Source organism: Coregonus lavaretus (assembly GCF_964263955.1).
Source record: "Coregonus lavaretus genome assembly, chromosome: 6".
NCBI classification, from domain to species: Eukaryota; Metazoa; Chordata; class Actinopteri; order Salmoniformes; family Salmonidae; genus Coregonus; species Coregonus lavaretus.
In genome coordinates this window covers 35,095,109-35,114,706 of record NC_139993.1, presented here as the reverse complement: position 1 = coordinate 35,114,706, position 19,598 = coordinate 35,095,109, and the positions used below count along the sequence as shown (strand labels likewise).

Genomic DNA, 19,598 nt, shown 5'->3' with positions numbered 1-19,598 from the left:
GTTTGTTGGGGATAGTGGTGTATATGTAGGTTTAGATAGTGGTCCAATTATTTTTTTATTACTTTTCCCTTTTTTGCAATGTCTATCTGCAGACTGCAGTAAGGGACTGATCAACATTTACTGGGGGGGGGGGGGGGGGGGGGGCTGGTCCAATTCAAGGTGTCATAAAAAAATGCACCCCCATTCCCCAACATTAAACATATTTTGACATGGCCCTCCCCTTGTACTGTAAAATAAATTGAACCCCCTCTACCCTCTTAGAATGAACTCAAAATAATGTTTACGACCAAAAATAACAATAACTGTAACTGTAGTTTATCAATGTGGATATCGACTTCAGCATGCTTTTATGGCACAGTCGATGCCATACAGGGCTACGAGCCAGAAGGTTGAGGGTTTGCCGACCACCACAGACAAGCTCACTCTCCCTGCCTGTTCATTACTTCAATACCAGAGCCTACTGCAGACAATGATCAGCTAGGGGAATCAGATTTTCTACATTTTGATGCCATATTTATAATTATATAAAATATATGCAACGAATTTTCCACCAACAGGTTTCTGTGCCAATGCACCACACAACCACTAAACAAAGCATACCGACTTCGGTCACTTCAATATCACGGTTTGCGTTTGCAACACCACAATAAAGAGACTATGTCAATATCGACAAACAGAAAATACCTCCCTCCCTACCTTGTAGGCTTACCCAATATCGAAGGCTTGGATTGACAATCTCCAAATGTCATTAAACTTTTTGGTGTTTTGTAACGGATGTCTCTTTCAATTCATCAGTTGGCCGCTGCACAGTTTGGATTGATTTATTGATTGATTTTATTTGTCAGTTTAAAAAATACATATATATATACACAAAGATTTTTCAAAGTGACCGGGATTGCACAATAAAGTCGGGGACTTATTTCCATTGTGGTCCCTATTTTTTATATAAATACATATACAATTACATAAAAACATATACAATTACATAAATACATATACAATTACATAAAAACATATACAATTACATAAATACATATACAATTACATAAATACATATACAATTACATAAATACAGACACATTACAGAGATATAGACAAAAAGATGCTCAACCTCCAGATAAGTATGAGGTTCTTACAAGCTTGTTTGGCTGGTAGCTTATTCTTTAGATGTTTGGGGCTGCTGGTGATCCATGATGTGCAGGCATAATCACAGTGACACTGGACTAGCACACTTGCCAGAGTCTTAAGGGTGTCTATAGCTAGGTTTCCATCCAATTGGCGACAGGGTTTCATGCGAATATTCTAAAATCTTCATAAAAACATTTCAGAGTTTCCTTTAGGAATATTTGGCGCCGGACAACATGACAGGGAAGATTTTAATTTACCGGTATTTGAGAAATTTACCGGACATCCATATGCATTCAGATCTGACCTGGCCATCGACCTGCCATCAATAAACGAAGGATGTTGGCCAAATGAGCCACATTTACTTGTCCTTAAAAACAGCTATGAGAAATTACAAAAACACTGTTCCTTGTGTTTCGATGTGTAGCATATGCAAAACTTTATAGACAATGTTTTGTTGGTTTTTAAGCTACTTTCTTAAAATAATAATTGTCCACCTCACGGTTCAGCTGTCAGAGATTTTTGTACTAAATGTATCAGGGCATTGTATGCATAGGCCTATAGGCTTAGGTGTCCACTGTATATATATACAGTGGGGAGAACAAGTATTTGATACACTGCCGATTTTGCAGGTTTTCCTACTTACAAAGCATATAGAGGTCTGTAATTTTTATCATAGGTACACTTCAACTGTGAGAGACGGAATCTAAAACAACAATCCAGAAAATCACATTGTATGATTTTTAAGTAATTAATTAGCATTTTTTTGCATGACATAAGTATTTGATACATCAGAAAAGCAGAACTTAATATTTGGTACAGAAACCTTTGTTTGCAATTACAGAGATCATATGTTTCCTGTAGGTCTTGACCAGGTTTGCACACACTGCAGCAGGGATTTTGGCCCACTCCTCCATGCAGACCTTCTCCAGATCCTTCAGGTTTCGGGGTTGTCGCTGGTTCAGGTCTGGAGACTGGCTAGGCCACTCCAGGACCTTGAGATGCTTCTTACGGAGCCACTCCTTAGTTGCCCTGGCTGTGTGTTTCGGGTCGTTGTCATGCTGAAAGACCCAGCCACGACCCATCTTCAATGGTCTTACTGAGGGAAGGAGGTTGTTGGCCAAGATCTCGCGATACATGGCCCCATCCATCCTCCCCTCAATACGGTGCAGTCGTCCTGTCCCCTTTGCAAAAAAGCATCCCCAAAGAATGATGTTTCCACCTCCATGCTTCACGGTTGGGATGGTCTTCTTGGGGTTGTACTCATCCTTCTTCTTCCTCCAAACACGGCGAGTGGAGTTTAGACCAAAAAAGCTATATTTTTGTCTCATCAGACCACATGAACTTCTCCCATTCCTCCTCTGGATCATCCAGATGGTCATTGGCAAACTTCAGACGGGCCTGGACATGCGCTGGCTTGAGCAGGGGGACCTTGCGTGCGCTGCAGGATTTTAATCCATGACGGTGTAGTGTGTTACTAATGGTTTTCTTTGAGACTGTGGTCCCAGCTCTCTTCAGGTCATTGACCAGGTCCTGCCGTGTAGTTCTGGGCTGATCCCTCACCTTCCTCATGATCATTGATGCCCCACGAGGTGAGATCTTGCATGGAGCCCCAGACCGAGGGTGATTGACCGTCATCTTGAACTTCTTCCATTTTCTAATAATTGCGCCAACAGTTGTTGCCTTCTCACCAAGCTGCTTGCCTATTGTCCTGCAGCCCATCCCAGCCTTGTGCAGGTCTACAATTTTATCCCTGATGTCCTTACACAGCTCTCTGGTCTTGGACATTGTGGAGAGGTTGGAGTCTGTTTGATTGAGTGTGTGGACAGGTGTCTTTTATTTACATTTACGTCATTTAGCAGATGCTCTTATCCAGAGCGACTTACAAATAGGTGCATTCACCCTATAGCCAGTGGGATAACCACTTTACAATATCTTTTTTTTTTTTTTTAGGGGGGGGGGGGGGGGGGGGGGGGGGGTAGAAGGATTACTTTATCCTATCCCAGGTATTCCTTAAAGAGGTGGGGTTTCAAATGTCTCCGGAAGGTGGTGAGTGACTCCGCTGTCCTGGCGTCGTGAGGGAGCTTGTTCCACCATTGGGGTGCCAGAGCAGCGAACAGTTTTGACTGGGCTGAGCGGGAACTATGCTTCCGCAGAGGAAGGGGAGCCAGCAGGCCAGAGGTGGATGAACGCAATGCCCTCGTTTGGATGTAGGGACTGATCAGAGCCTGAAGGTACAGAGGTGCCAATCCCCTCACAGCTCCATAGGCAAGCACCATGGTCTTGTAACAGATGCGAGCTTCAACTGGAAGCCAGTGGAGTGTGCGGAGGAGCGGGGTGACGTGAGAGAACTTGGGAAGGTTGAACACCAGACGGGCTGCTGCATTCTGGATGAGTTGTAGGGGTTTAATGGCACAGGCAGGGAGCCCAGCCAACAGCGAGTTGCAGTAATCCAGACGGGAGATGACAAGTGCCTGGATTAGGACCTGTGCCGCTTCCTGTGTAAGGCAGGGTCATACTCTCCGAATGTTGTAGAGCATGAACCTGCAGGATCGGGTCACCGCCTTGATGTTAGCGGAGAACGACAGGGTGTTGTCCAGGGTCACGCCAAGGCTCTTCGCACTCTGGGAGGAGGACACAATGGAGTTGTCAACCGTGATGGCGAGATCATGGAACGGGCAGTCCTTCCCCGGGAGGAAGAGCAACTCCGTCTTGCCAAGGTTCAGCTTGAGGTGGTGATCCGTCATCCATACTGATATGTCTGCCAGACATGCAGAGATGCGATTCGCCACCTGGTATACAGGTAACGAGTTCAAACAGGTGCAGTTAATACAGGTAATGAGTGGAGAACAGGAGGGCTTCTTAAAGAAAAACTAACAGGTCTGTGAGAGCCGGAATTCTTACTGGTTGGTAGGTGATCAAATACTTATGTCATGCAATAAAATGCAAATTAATTACTTAAAAATCATACAATGTGATTTTCTGGATTTTTGTTTTAGATTCCGTCTCTCACAGTTGAAGTGTTATTTACAGACCTCTACATGCTTTGTAAGTAGGAAACACTGCTGATTTTGCAGGTTATCAAATACTTGTTCTCCCCACTGTATATTAATAAATATATATATACAGTGCATTTGGAAAGTATTCAGACCCCTTGACTTTTTCCACATTTTGTTACGTTACAGCCTTATTCTAAAATAACATTTAAAAAAATCATAAGTCTACACACAATACCCCATAATGGCAAAGCGAAAACAGGTTTTTAGACATTTTTGCAAATATATAAAAAAATTAAAACAGAAATACCTTATTTACATAAGTATTCAGACGCTTTGCTATGAGACTCGAAATTGAGCTCAGGTGCATCCTGTTTCCATTGATCATCCTTGAGATGTTTCTACAACTTGATTGGAGTCCACCTGTGGTAAATTCAGTTGATTTGACATGATTTGGAAAGGCACACACCTGTTTATATAAGCAAAAACCAAGCCATGAGGTCAAAGGAATTGTCAGTAGCGCTCTGAGACAGGATTGTGTCGAGGCACAGATCTGGGGAAGGGTATCAAAAAATGTCTGCAGCATTAAAGGTCCCCAAGAATACAGTGGCCTCCATCATTCTTATATGGAAGAAATGTTGAACCACCAAGACTCTTCCTAGAGCTGGCCGCCCGGCCAAACTGAGCAATCAGGGGAGAAGGGCCTTGGTCAAGGAGGTGACCAAGAACCTAACAGAGCTCCAGAGTTTCTCTGTGGAGATGGGAGAACCTTCCAGAAGGACAACCATCTGTCGTGACGTGACTTTCATTATTGTGATGACTATTATTTATCGAATAATTACCTACTATCTTTAATTGTTACTAGATTAAATTAATCATGTAACAATTAACTCATTTGGAATTTGGGGCACCACGGGATAAGTTGTTTAATGAGTTACCGTTTCCTGAATTAACTCTAAAGATATCTAGATATCTCTTATCGTTTAACAGTCATTTATTTAACATTTACCTCATATCAGTCTCATTCTGAAAGTCGTAGACTCTTTAAGTCTGCACAAACCCGGGTCTTACTGATAATTCCGTAACACACAAATTTATGTAATTATTTATTTACTAACTAATTAAAAATGATAACACAAGATACAAACGCGTACACAGTGTAGGTAGGGATTATAAACTTAATACAATGAAAACGGGTCCCTAACGGACTAACACAATATGACACTTGTTACAAAAGATGGCGAGTTAAAGAGAGAGAGAAAACACTTGGATACACATGGACCTACGCTTACAGTAATCCTAATACTTTGCCCCGAACTGCCGCCCGTTTGGCAAGAAAAGCAATGCATGTATTTAAGTGTTGGAGGTCTTCGATGTGTATCTCTGTTGGACCCAGGCCTTTGTGGGAAGGGGTCGATTGGGCCTTCTCTTTCGGATGGCCTTTTAGATGTAAGGCACAGATTGTCCACATGAGGTCACAATGTCCTTCTTCTTAGTTGTCTGTTTACTTTCACTCGTTCTGGAAGTGGTCTTCTGTCGATGATCCCCTGTGGGGTGATGAGAGCAGTGTAGTAGAAGATGGCTTGAAGTAGTAACAGGATGGCCCCACTTAAATTCACCTTAGATACAGTACTCAGAGCAGCTACTCAGCCCTAACATTGATTGTAAGTGGAGGCAACTTTGTCGGCTTCACCTCGTGTTGATTTTCAGGGTCGGGACCAATACGGACAAAAGCTGCAGCTTGAGGTCCGTCTAGTCTGATCTGATCATTCTTATATCAATATTTTATGCACTCTGGTAAAGAGGGGCATTTCCGTCATACTGACACACTCTCTGAGCTCCCTAGGTCGTGGCTAGTTACGAGGCAAAAATATTATCATCACTATGATTTTGTTAGAAAGCTAAAATCACATTCTTATCTTCACGAAAACATTGTCTTCCTCCTTGATATTTTCTACACAATGTAAAGGATGTAACCCTGATATCCACAGTGTAAAAGCTCTTCAAGTCACAATGTTTTCGTTATAACGCCTTTATACCATTTTTTATGACATCACAAAATATACATTAATTTTCCACATCCCATTTCTCATCATTCCCAACGTTTGGATGTTGAAATATATTGTCCCAATGTTCATTGTTGGATGTTGAAGTTTTTGGCCGGCAAAAAGTATCTGAAACAAAGGCATTCCTTTCACCATACTAGAATGCCAGAGATAGATTCTCCTCCTCTTACCAGGGTAAGAGGGTCTGGTTGTTGTCGGCCATTTGCCAAGCTGATGTAAGGCCTTTGATCCTCACCCAGGGAGAGTCATGACACATCTCTGCAGCACTCCACCAATCAGGCTTTCATGGTAGAGTGGCCAGATGGAATCCACTCCTCAGTAAAAGGCACATGACAGCCCGCTTGGAGTTTGCCAAAAGGCACCTAAAGGACTCCCAGACCATGAGAAACAAGATTCTCTGGTCTGATGAAACCAAGATTGAATTATTTGGCCTGAATGCAAAGTGTCACGTCTGGAGGAAACCTGTCGCCATCCCTACGGTGAAGCATTGTGGTGGCAGCATCATGCTGTGGGGATGTTTTTCAGTGGCAGGGACTGGGAGACTAGTCAGGATCGAGGGAAAGATGAATGGAGCAAAGTAGAGAGAGATCCTTGATGAAAACCTGCTCCAGAGCGCTCAGGACCTCATACTCTGCTATGAAGTGGCGCCGGAGAAGATGGCTGCCATTTTACAGCCCTCTAACCAATTGTACTATTATGTGTGTTTTTTCACGTTATTTGTCATTTATTCTGTACATAATTTTTCTGCCACCGTCTCTTATGACCAAAAATAGCTTCTGGATATCAGGACAGCGATTACTCACCTTGTATTGGAGAAAAACATTTTCTTCAACAAGCCGGACGCAAAGGATATCCTACAGACACCCGACATGGCCCAAATCCCCGTCATTCGCATGAGAAAGAGACAGAGATATCGTGGACGTAGGTCGGGGAGCCTTGTAAGGATCTGACTTCAAGCGAGTAAACTGCCTCTTCCATCAATCCTATTAACCAGTGTTCAATCATTTGAGAACAAATTGGACGACCTAAGATTACGGTTATCCTTCCAACGGGACATTAAAAACTGTAATATCTTATGTTTCACCGAGTCGTGGCTGAACGACGACATGGACAACATACAGCTGACAGGATATAGGCTACATTGGCAGGATAGAACGGCTGACTCCGGTAAGACAAGGGGTGGCGGTGTATATTTGTAAACAACAGCTTGTGCACAAAATCTAATACTAAGGAAGTCTCGAGGTTTTGCTCGCCTGAGGTAGAGTATCTCATGATAAGCTGTAGACCACACTATTTACCAAGAGACTTTTCATCTATATTTTTCGTAGTTGTCTATCTACCTCCACAAACCGATGCTGGCATTAAGATTGCACTCAATGAGCTGTATAAGGCCATAAGTAAACAGGAAAACGCTCATCATTTACATTTACATTTTAGTCATTTAGCAGACGCTCTTATCCAGAGCGACTTACAGTTAGTGAATACATATATATATTTTGCATGAATCGCAGAAAGTATATCGCATTTTGGCCCATTCCTCCTGACAGAGCTGGTGTAACGGAGTCAGGTTTGTAGGCCTGCTTGCTCGCACACGCTTTTTCAGTTCTGCCCACAAATGTTCTATAGGATTGAGGTCAGGGCTTTGTGATGGCCACTCCAATACCTTGACTTTGTTGTCCACTCCAAACCAGGCGTTTGGAAATTGCTCCCAAGGATGAATCAGACTTGTGGAGGTCTACAATTTTTTTCTTTTGATTTTCCCATGATGTCAAGCAAAGAGGCACTGAGTTTGAAGGTAGGCCTTGAAATACATCCACAGGTACACCTCCAATTGACTCAAATGATGTCAATCCGCCTATCAGAAGCTTCTAAAGCCATGACATCATTTTCTGGAATTTTCCAAGCTGTTTAAAGGCACAGTCAACTTAGTGTATGTAAACTTCTGACCCACTGGAATTGTGATACAGTGAATTATAAGTGAAATTATCTGTTTGTAAACAATTATTGGAAAATGACTTGTGTCATGCACAAAGTAGATGTCCTAACCGACTTGCCAAAACTATAGTTTGTTAACAAGAAATTTTTGGAGTGGTTGAAAAACGAGTTTTAATGACTCCAAATCAAATCAAATCAAATGTTATTGGCCACATGCGCCGAATACAACAGGTGCAGACATTACAGTGAAATGCTTACTTACAGCCCTTAACCAACAGTGCATTTATTTTTCATAAAAAAGTAAAATAAAACAACAACAAAAAAGTGTTGAGAAAAAAAGAGCAGAAGTAAAATAAAATAACAGTAGGGAGGCTATATATACAGGGGGGTACCGGTGCAGAGTCAATGTGCGGGGGCACCGGCTAGTTGAAGTAATATGTACATATGGGTAGAGTTAAACCTAAGTGTATGTAATAATATTATGCCATTTAGCAGACGCTTTTATCCAAAGCGACTTACAGTCATGCGTGCATACATTTTTGTGTATGGGTGGTCCCGGGGATCGAACCCACTACCTTGGCGTTACAAGCGCCGTGCTCTACCAGCTGAGCTACAGAGGACCACGTAAACTTCCGACTTCAACTGTAAAATATTACCTCAATTACCTCGACTAACTGGTACCCCCGCACATTGACTCGGTACCAGTACCCCCTGTATATAGCCTCGCTATTGTTATTTTACTGCTGCTCTTTAATTATTTGTTACTTTTGGCCATTTACACAGATGGTTCAAAAGATCAAAGGACAGGAGGTACTGGGTCAGCATTTGTAGTGCAGGAATGTAGGGTGGAAGTCAGGAAACGTATTACAGATCATCTGGCTGTATATATGGTGAAGCTGATGGCCATACTGTTGGCCTTGCAGTGGGTGGAGGAAGTTAAGACAGACAGAGTAGTTATTTGCTCTGATTCATGTGCAGTGTTAATGAGTCTCCATTCCTTTAGCTTACGTAGCAGGCAAGACCTGCTTTATGAGGTGCTACAAACCCATGGCAGGATTAGACAGATGGGTATACAGATAAGATTTACTTGGGTCCCTGCCCATGTGGGGGTGGAGGGGAATTAGGCAGTTGATGTACTGGCTAAACAAGCCCTTAGTGGTGGGGATATTGATGTTGTAGTTTCACTGAGCAAGGCAGAGGGAAAAGCCTGATATGGACAGTGATGGTGCAGAGATGGCAGGAGCATTGGAATAGAGATACTAAGGGCAGGCATTTATTTCAAGTACAGAGGAAAATCGGGGAGGGGAGGACGGCAGGAAGGGACAGAAGAGAGGAGGCTATTTTTACAAGATTAAGGGTGGGACACAGCCAGTTGAATAAGATCTTAAATGTGATAAGAAAGCATCCAACAGGAAAGTGTGATTATTGCCAGGAAACAGAGACTGTGGAGCATGTATTGCTACAGTGTGGGCAGTATCAGAGGGAAAGAGAGAGGATGAGATCTAGTATGAGGGAGAAGGGGATACAGGAAATTAGTTTAAAGAGTATATTGAGTAGAACTTCATTAGATATAGTCTCAAATATGTTGTTATCTTTTTTAAGAGCAACGGGGCTGGCAGGTAGGATTTAGTTTCTCCCTGTCGCTGGTACACACTCCAGTACAGTAGATGGCGGTAATACACCATAACGTTGGATGCCAACTGCCGATTAACCCCACTGAAGAAGAAGAAAGCGTCTAGTGTGCCGGCAAACCACACGAAGAAGAAGAAGAGCTCATAAACAGGAGCCATTTTGCCATCTTTCTCAGACGTCGCCGAACCACACAGAGGTAACTAGAGATGTACTGCATTCTAATAATTAGCGGGGGACATGTAGGCCTACTAAAATCGAATTGTTCATTTCGACCTTGCCGTTTGCGTTCCTATGGGAAATTGACTGACAAATTACTTGCTAGCCAACGTTAGCTCTGCAATTTAGGCAAGCTAACGTTTGCTAGTCATTGAAGGAAGTAACGTTAGCCCTTGATTACTCGACGCCAGTTGTCATGTCTAACGTTAACTTAACTTGGCCTTAAATTTTAATCTATTTTGGGTGCCTATTTTTTGCTCATATTTTCACTTTCTGTAACGTTACAGCTGGATGGTATTTCAAAGTCAAATTCGGTCTAAAAGCAACGTTACGTTAACTAGTAACTACCTACAAAATGGCCGTTTGCTACGGGAACGCGTTAATGCACTCTTTGCTAGCTAGCAAACCGTCACCTACGTTAGCTGGCTACGCTTTTTGCACTGCGTGGCAACAAATGTTACTTACTGCCGCTGTTTGGTTAACTTTAGCTACCCTTTAATAAACTAGTGTACATTGCAGGATGGGCAATATCTGTGCCAGGCCATGTGTAATGAGTGGCTTGAAATTGCTAATTTGACTAGTATAGCCTGCTAACGTTGGCTAGCTAACTGGTCTGGCTTTGTTTGTTTGGGGGCTGTGGGTGTTTGGCTAGCGTCTATCTAGCTAACGTTGGTCGCCATGTTTGAGATTTTCCCAAGTAACTAGCTAGTTAAGTTGGCCAGCTAGATGATACATCATGCATAGCTAGGTAACGTTAGTTAACTTTACTGCACGGGTTAAAATATGGCTTACTCCACGCATTTGAAAACTACCATAAGGGTGGAAGAAAATGTCGTTTTTATCGGTTAAACTTCATGGCTTCCTAGCGCATCTCATGGTGCCGCCCGCATGTGAAAGCCAGTTCGTGGTGTTTTTCTAAAATGTTCTACAGGACTTGGCCAGTGAAATATACAGGTGTCTTTGGCACATTCTTCAAACAGCGAGCATGTGTTATGCTCACAGCCTTATAAACAATGTTTGCAGGCCATACTCTTATATTTCTGTTTTTTCTCTAGATAATCCAAGATGTCTGACGAAGGGAAGCTTTTTGTTGGAGGATTGTGTTTTGACACAGATGAAACATCACTGGAAGAGGCGTTTTCAAAATATGGAAACATTGCTAAAGGTATGTTGCCTCCAGATCAGGGATATTTCTGCCATTGAAATCCTTGGGTGGGCCGGATATAAAATTAATACAATCGGGATGGAAATACACTTTACATGTGAAATTAAACGACTCTGCTAAATGGCTTATTATTATTAAAGCATAGTATTCAGAAAATATATTTGACCTATATATTTAAATCTGCGAACAATCACCAAGACACTAGATAGTCAGGGGATATTTTACTAAATGTCACAGTATTGGTTTTATATTTGAGCAAAATGCATATAATTTCAGGAAACTGCGTTTAAATAGGTTCTAGTTTTATACTACGTATTCTGTGTTATAGATCATCTTCTTAGGAACACAGAACATTTTATTTAATTAGAATGACAGATTTACCATTGCTGCGATCTTATTTTCAAGTGATGGTAAAGGTCGTGGACAGGTTAATGATGATCCCCATAATACATGACAGTAACTTAAGCTCAATTTGCAGGTAGGGCGATAATATTAATACATCTTAATGCTTTATGCAAAATGATTTGTAACAATTTGTGAAAATATAACTTTTTATACTAACATAACAAAAAATTCCAGTCAAACCATGTCTGTTCAATTACAAAAAATAATGTGTTAAATGCATGTAAAAACAAATGTTTCCCGATCTTATCTCTGATATAGGAGAGACACCCCATAAAAAAATTCCTGTAGCAATCTGTTATTCAATGTCTTTATTTGGGCTAATAACAGTAAGGTCAATTTCCCTCTGTGAAAAGCGGAGACTCTCACAAACACGGTGGTGTTCTCCATTTTGCTATAGGATGCCCACAACTTTTATAGGGAGATAGTTTAGTGCCTACAATAAGGGGATAAATGTATAACAATTATAATACATTAATAAAAACAAACAAAAACATTGTAAAGTGGTTATCCCACTGGCTATAAGGTGAATGCACCTATTTGTAAGTCGCTCTGGATAAGAGCGTCTGCTAAATGACGTAAATGTAATTGCTGATCTTTCTTATAGCAGACAGTTTAACAAACTTCCGTAAGATTTTTTTGGGACCATCTGTACCATGTAGTGAATTATATTTTTTGGGGTACCTTAATTGGTCTTAAAATTCAAATCATATCAAGGATTATTTAGCAATCTGAAAAAAATTCTGTTGGCATATGCCTAACCTATACCTGAGTTGGGTTACATTGTAATGTTATTTTTGGTGTTGAGGTAATCTAGTGATGAGAGGATAAAGTTTTTTAATTTAAATAATTAGAATAGCTCAGCTTCCTACTAGCCAGCTGCAAAGCAAGATGGGACACCTCACACATTTGCTGCTTGCACAATGCCGTCAAGCGCTCACACAGCTAGCACTTATCATGGGGATGGCGGTTTTTACAGACCAAATTTACGTGAAATTAAAGTAAAAATAACTACTTAAAGAGCAGCAGCTAAATAACAGTGAGGCTATTTACAGGGGGCACAGGTTAGTTGAGGTAATATGTAGTTAGAGGCAACGTGACTATGCATAGATAATAAACAGTAGAAAGCAAATAGTACAGTTAGCTATTTGATTAGCTGTTCAGGAGTCTTATGGCTTGGGGGTAGAAGCTGTTAAGAAGCCTTTTGGACCTAGACTTGGCGCTCCGGTACTGCTTGCCTTGTGGAAGCAGAGAACAGTTTGACTAGGGTGGCTGGAGTCTTTGGCAATTTTTTGGGCTTTCTTCTGACACCGCCTGGAATAGAGGTCCTGGATGGCAGGAAGCTTTACCCCAGTGATGTACTGGGCTGTACACACTACCCTCTGTAGTGCCTTGTGGTCGGAGGCCGAGCAGGTGGTGACTCAACCAGTCAGGATGCTCAATGGTGCAGCTCTATATATTTTTTTGACTATCTGAGGACCCATGCCAAATCTTTTCAGTCGGTGTCATCGTTGTTGGGGGTGATCAGTCCTACCACTGGTGTCGTCAGGAAACTTAATGATGGTGTTGGAGTCGTGCCTAGCCATGCAGTCATTGGTGAACAGGGAGTAGAGGGGACTGAGCACGCACCCCTGGGGGCGGGCCCTGGTTGAGGATCAGCGTGGCAGATGTGTTACCTGGCCTTACCACCTGGGGGATGGCCCGTCAGGTAGTCCATGATCCAGTTGCAGAGGGAGGTGTTTATTCCAAGGGTCCTTAGTGATGAGCTTTGAGGGCACTATGGTGTTCAACGCTGCACTGTAGTCAATGAATAGCGTTCTTACGTAGGTTATCCTTTTGTCCAGGTGGGAAAGGGCAGTGTGGAGTGCAATAGATTGCATGATCTTTTGGGGTGGTATGCAAATTGGAGTGGGTCTAGGGTTTCTGGGATAATGGTGTTGATGTGAGCCATGACCATCCTTTCAAGCTTTACTTTGTAACCTGCTGTGTTTTTTTCGTGTTGCTGATTTAATTTAATGACTGAACTGAAATAAACAGACTGTGAAACGCCCTGAGGACTGCCCAATACTACTTAGCAATATGTCACATCAAGCTTAGCCTGGTAGGTTGAGGAATCCCTTCTGCCAAGAGCAAATAAAAGCATTGATTTTGCGGGTTTCACAGAAAGCGCTGTCCCACAGAGTTGAACCTTAGCACGGCTCATATCACATACATTTCATAAAGTATAGTATTTGTTTTTAGACATGGGTAACTACTGCATTCATGTGTTCAAATTATTTATGTATTTTCATGCCCACATTGACATCTAGTGAAAATGGATTTGTGTACTGCTGTTTGTAGAATTCTCGCATAACGTCAGTTTGTCTCATCACTTTACTTTAAAACTGCAAAATTCTCTGTGCCATAGCAGAATCTATAGAATCGCAAGAAATAAGCTTCAAAACATGCTTAAATGCAAAAACTCTAATTCTCATGAAATTCAACTGTCGCCGACCACGTTCACGGCCACCACTTAAGCCCCATTTGATCCAGAAAAAAACCATCAGTTTCTACTTGGGTCATATTGTGTCAATATTTGGAGTGGGTGGTTGACGTTTTGTCTTTCAGTCGACGTTGTCAGAGACCGAGAGACGCGGAGATCCAGGGGTTTCGGATTTGTGACTTTTGAAAACCCAGAAGATGCCAAAGACGCAATGGCTGCAATGAATGGCAAGGTGAGGGGATGGTTTCCCAGACATGCCTATCTTTGACAGATTTTTAAATAACTGGTATTACAATATTTTTTTTCTTCTCCTGTTTAGTCGGTCGATGGCAGGATGATCCGTGTGGATGAAGCTGGCAAGTCTGGAGGAAGATCTGACCGTGGTGGCGGTGGTGGCTTCAGGGGCGGTTCTGGCGGCTTCAGGGGTAGTTCTGGTGGTTTCAGAGGCGGCAGAGGAAGAGGTGGGCATGGTTATTCAGGAGGTGGTAATGGCTGGCATTGCAAAGTGGTTAGTGTCCATTTGCACCTAGTCATGCCCCATTTTTTTTTTTTTGTGTGTTGCTCCAAAGTGAAGGCCCTTTGACTGAAATCCTCTTAATTTTGTCCTAGGCGGTGGAAGCTATGGCGGCGGCGAAAGAAGCTATGGCGGCGGAGAAAGAAGCTATGGCGGGGGTGACCGAAGCTATGGTGGCGGCGGAGACAGAAGTTATGGAGGTGGCTACAGGAGTGGTGGTGGTGGTGGGGGATACTCCTCTGGGGGTGGCAGCGGAGGTTACAGAGAGGCCAGGTAAGAATGTTGAATGGTTTAGTTCTCTAAGTACTGATTTAAGTCATCAGTCTCCTAGTCTTAATAACATAGGATTTGAGGTACCTGAGCTGACATGTATTTGCCTTGGTTTCTGTTAACCAGCTTTCATTTGTCCCCCTTTTTAGGAGTGGAGGGGAAGGTGGTTATGGTGGCCGCTCTGGGGGATCCTACAGAGACAGCTATGACAGCTATGGTAAGTATAATGATGTAGCCTAGTTGTTGCCATGATCTCATTGTTAGTACGGACTAGAAATGTTTAGTAGAAACTGGACCTGATTGCATAGACTGCCAGAATGACCCCATTAAGACTTTGTTGCTCAGAAACCGAAAGCCTGTGCCCTCTTGGATTAGTATGTTAAAATACTCACGTCTGCTCAAAAATTTCTTTGAAACGATGGATATCCAGCCCTCTACCACCCTACCCAAAAACAGACATTCCTAGATTTTTTTCACTTAGTCAGTTTCCTTTTGAAGAGGAATACGTTCACTTCCAATGCCCCTTGCCCTGATGCTTTCCTGTTGCAATGATGACTGTGGCACAAAATATAAATAGGCTCTAGTCTACTGTGAGAAATGTCCGAATGCTGCAGTGCCTTTACACTTGTGCCTACTTCTTGTCCTCAGCTACACACGAGTAAAAACAAAAACAAACTTCCTGATTGCAAGATCGTCCCATCGCTGGCTGTTTTTTTAAAGATGCGCTCTTCGAAGACATTTTTTTTTCTGTTTGTGGTATCTGGTTCTAGTGTTTTCTTTAACAAAGCAGTATCTTTAGTCCTTTTTTATCGTGTTGAAAGTATTCTTCAGGATCTCTGTCCTCATGGCAGTAACTGAAATCCTGTAGCATTTAATTACTGTAAGCCTTGATGCTCAGTAAGGGTCTGAGTACCTTAAGCTCAATATGCCCTCCTGTTGCAGGGAGAATGCACTGGGAGAATCAAATTTGATAATTTTATAAAAATGCCTTTATTTGCAATTAAACATGTTTCTACTGTTGAATCGTAACCTGTTCAACACAGCCTGATAGCTTCTAAGACAAATTCAATCTTGACGATGTTCCTGCTCAATCGAAAGACTCAAATATCAGTAGCGACATGTTTCCATTTAATCTTATTTTTAACTGTAGTTGTAGCGAATTCTGGTCTTTTAAAAAATGAAATCTATGAAATTTACACTAGAAGCTAGACAAGCTGTGATGTGCTCTAAAGACATTTTGCTCCTTCAGTTCTATAATGCGTTCTTTAGTGTAGCAAGGTAGGAATGCTAAGTGGGAGCACTGGTTTCCAGCAGACCACCTTGATATTGCTAAAGATTTGTCAATACTAGGTATCCAAAGAGTGAATTACTTTGACTGGTGAACCAACTTCAGCTCATTGAGCTGTATACTAGGTGTTATTTGCAGCCTTCTGCAGTTGGCCTAAGGTACTTTGCTCTTTGCGAACATGTGCATAATATGCTGATGGACTGAACGTTCACTCTCAATGTTACTTCAAGGATATGTGCTCTCTGTTCTGTTAACCAACACCTAAGATTTTTTTTTTGTATATCCTGGCTTCATGAAGCCTATTAAACAACCCCGTTGAAAATGCTCTGATTTCTTGTGCCTTCAAAGAACTATAGCCTGTTCACTAAGCCAGCTGAATGTTATGCAATGTGAGTTGTAGCGAGGGATTTAATAAGTGGGTTGAACAAAATGATGGCATAGTCTGCTGGAAAGGATATTCTGCAAAGTGGGATCTCATTTTGGGAGGGTGGCCGGGTGTAAGTCTCATTCAGGAATATTGAGAGGTCCTCTGAATTAATACTCAGAACATGCTAAAGGGTCTACCCTGATGCTGAAGCTAGTCAATGTGCAGGGGGCTGGGGATGTTGAAAGTAGAATAGAAATGTAATGTCATCCTGGTGCTGGCAGTGGTTATTTTATAACGCTTCATTGCGCCCAAGAGCTCTACTATCGTTTTGGAAATCAACAAAGTCCTTGGAGAATGAAGTGTTGTGCCTACCGACATGTGAATCCTCTCTGGCGAATGCTGCTCTTGGCTAGTTCATAAGTGGATATAGGCCAGTAATGTGAGGTAACGACTTTTGCTCTCCTGTTCGCATCCCTCAAACAGTTCTCATTTTGATGTCCATCTTATCTACCTTCAACTTTGCCCAAGCACCGCTGTCACCTCCTCAGGCCCTAGCCGTTACTGTTCAAAACCCAGAGTTGCATGAGAACGTCCAGTAAAGTATCCAGTTTGTGGAGAAACGTTTCACCCTGTCCCCATAGACCGAGGGGACTTCTAGAGCCTCTGAAAATGAATGTAGAGCTTTTGCAAAATCCATGAGCAGTCATTGCTCAAGTAACCCTAGTGTAAAACACGATATCCTCTTAAGTTTGGTCCATCTGTGAAACCACAGTGTTTTGTACTGTTCTCTTAGTGATTGCAAAGTTGTCTTCATCTTAAATTCTAGACTATCACCTTTTTGCTTGTCAAGTGTATCACTATGTACAGTTTAATTTGCTTTAGTATAAATGTCTAGCATTCAACTTGTTAGGATAACATTGTCTAATGCTAAAAGTTAATGCTGTTCAGCACATCTGATGTAGTTCTTTGCTAAGTTGATGTTGATAAGCAAATGCATGCCATATGTCATTGTTGCTCTCAAAAGCTGTACTCGAAAATAATGACCCTTTCTCGTTACTCGATCAGGTTAAGTGTTTGGATGTGAGCAACTAACTCGAGGCCTGCAGACTGACGGCGACTGGTTCCTGCCGGAGCGTTCCTAGGTGGGTGTCCTCTGGCATGTGTGGTGGGTGTCCTCTGGCATGTGTACGAATGCCTTGACGCTGAAGTAATGGGCCCTGTTTTGCGTTCCCCCTTCCATTATGGAATCACTGATCTGACATGAATGGATTGGTGAAAGCAGTGTTGTGGAACCCTTTCACCTGTCCTGTGAGATCACTTATCACTGCAAGAAAGGGTTTTTGACTGTATTCAATGGGTGCATGTTTAATCCTTAAATCTATTGAACCTGTGCGTCAATCTAGGTAACATCAAAATCTGTCAGTTTGAGCTAGAGATCAGGATTTTGCATGTGCTGCGTCTCAATCTGCTTATGTCTGCATTCCGCATCTGGAAGGCATGTTTTCTCACATGTCTGAATGATTTGGCCTACAAACTATAAAGAACACTGGACGGGTGACTCAAACACTTCCGTTTTGCTCTATGGCCCCCACAATTGTCTAAAGGTAACCGGTACAAATGGAAGTATGGAGGGTGTGGTCCTCTGCCCAGGTGTGGCTGATGCCGGTCAGATCTTGAGCCTTGATAGGTATTTCGCGTTTCAGCTAACCACGTTCTATCAATCGTCAGTCGACCGCATGGCAAGCAACCATTGGTGCATGCATAGTCTGAGCAGGGGAACACTGCCATAGGCTACAGCCACTTGGATGCATGAACACTGACTCAATCGTATACAACCTACATTGTCTGTCAAAAGTACAACTCAAGTCAACTTTTCGGACAGTTGCGTCTGTCAAAAGATGGACTGTTTTTAAGGGGCTTTAAGTCAGACCACCGTCTCTTGTCATTCATCCGGCAATGGATGACTCCCATTGGAGAGAAACGTTGGGCTTGTTCAACATTGCAGCAGGCTAGTCAAGACTGGCTGATTTACAAATCACCTTGCGTAATAGATAATTACTTGTTATTTGTAGGTCAGTCAGTTGCTATTGGTGAGCGTTCAGATGCACACCGACTTGCCATTTTGTGGACCTGCCTCAACTATTAGCAGTAGCATATGGCTTTAACTGACTTGGTTTACAAATCTAGCAGTGCAGAATGTAGTACAATAATCCTGTCATTTTACTGTAGTGCTCGTACTAATTGTGACTTCTATTCCAGATTCAGCACAGGATGGCTTGCCCTGAAAGGGCAAACTGCTCCTTTGGAGGTTGCTACCAGGAGATAAATCTTGAAGGCTGAACTAGATGTGCTGCTGAACCGGACCTGGGGCACGTTCAGCAGGATGCAGGGTTTTTGAATGTTGAGATGGAAATATGCCATGTTGAACAAACATTATTCTCTGACAAGTATAGTAAGGAATCCTGTCTGCTTTATTCATAGAACTTCTATCTGCATTGATTTACATTTGGCAACTGAACGTGGCCTTGGCTCTGTCAAGACCAGCCTTAGAATGCGATTGGATATCAAATCTGGTACTAAAATATAATAATAATATGCCATTTAGCAGACGCTTTTATCCAAAGCGACTTAGTCATGCGTGCATACATTTTTGTGTATGGGTGGTCCCGGGGATCGAACCCACTACCTTGGCGTTACAAGCGCCGTGCTCTACCAGCTGAGCTACAGAGGACCACAATATGCGCTATACTGTCATTTTTGCATGCTAATGAAATGCTGTATGCGGTGGCGTGTATTCATGGATGCCAAGGGAAGCCAGACTTACAAAAATAAATAAAATAAAAACATTTATTTTGTCTGTTTCTTAAATTCGCAAGAGCTTGAATGTATTTTACAGGAGAAAGCATCTGCACGAGCTAAACACTGCCCCGCTCTCTGTGTATGCCATCTATCTGAAGCTGTCTGGTCCAAACAATTATGATATTTACATTTTAGTAATTTAGCAGACGCTCTTATCCAGAGCGACTTACGGTTAGTGCGTGCATACATTTTTTTCATACTGGCCCCCCGTGGGAATCGAACCAAGCGCCATGCTCTACCAACTGAGCTACAAGGAGGCCTACATTGTTGCTGCCCATCGC

General features: G+C 42.4%; 1 protein-coding gene across 3 annotated transcripts; it reads left to right on the top strand.

Annotated features, from left to right (window-relative positions):
• Positions 1-9,866: 9,866 nt before the first annotated feature.
• LOC311131538 (uncharacterized protein) lies at positions 9,867-19,304 on the top strand. Of its 3 annotated transcripts, XR_014613431.1 has the most exons (8): positions 9,867-9,950; positions 11,026-11,135; positions 14,145-14,251; positions 14,339-14,480; positions 14,629-14,806; positions 14,953-15,020; positions 17,524-17,600; positions 18,718-19,304. XR_014613431.1 is itself a non-coding variant. In XM_084164581.1 (7 exons), the coding sequence occupies exons 2-7, from the start codon at positions 11,036-11,038 to the stop codon at positions 15,463-15,465; spliced, it is 609 nt and encodes a 202-aa protein (XP_084020707.1). In that variant the 5' UTR covers positions 9,867-9,950; positions 11,026-11,035; the 3' UTR covers positions 15,466-16,415. The 3 variants fall into 3 exon arrangements, 2 of the variants coding, with proteins under 2 accessions (XP_084020707.1, XP_084020706.1); XM_084164581.1 differs by lacking the exons at positions 17,524-17,600; positions 18,718-19,304 and adding an exon at positions 15,452-16,415; XM_084164580.1 differs by lacking the exons at positions 17,524-17,600; positions 18,718-19,304 and having other exon boundaries at positions 14,953-15,058.
• The last annotated feature ends 294 nt before the right edge of the window (positions 19,305-19,598 follow it).

Bases quoted from the DNA above. Each gene is read 5' to 3' on its own strand.
- LOC311131538 (XM_084164580.1), top strand. From the start codon at position 11,036: ATGTCTGACGAAGGGAAGCTTTTTGTTGGAGGATTGTGTTTTGACACA. The intron at 14,252-14,338 runs GTGAGGGGATGG...TCTCCTGTTTAG, and splicing joins TGGCTGCAATGAATGGCAAG to TCGGTCGATGGCAGGATGAT. The intron at 14,481-14,628 runs GTGGGCATGGTT...ATTTTGTCCTAG, and splicing joins CAGAGGCGGCAGAGGAAGAG to GCGGTGGAAGCTATGGCGGC.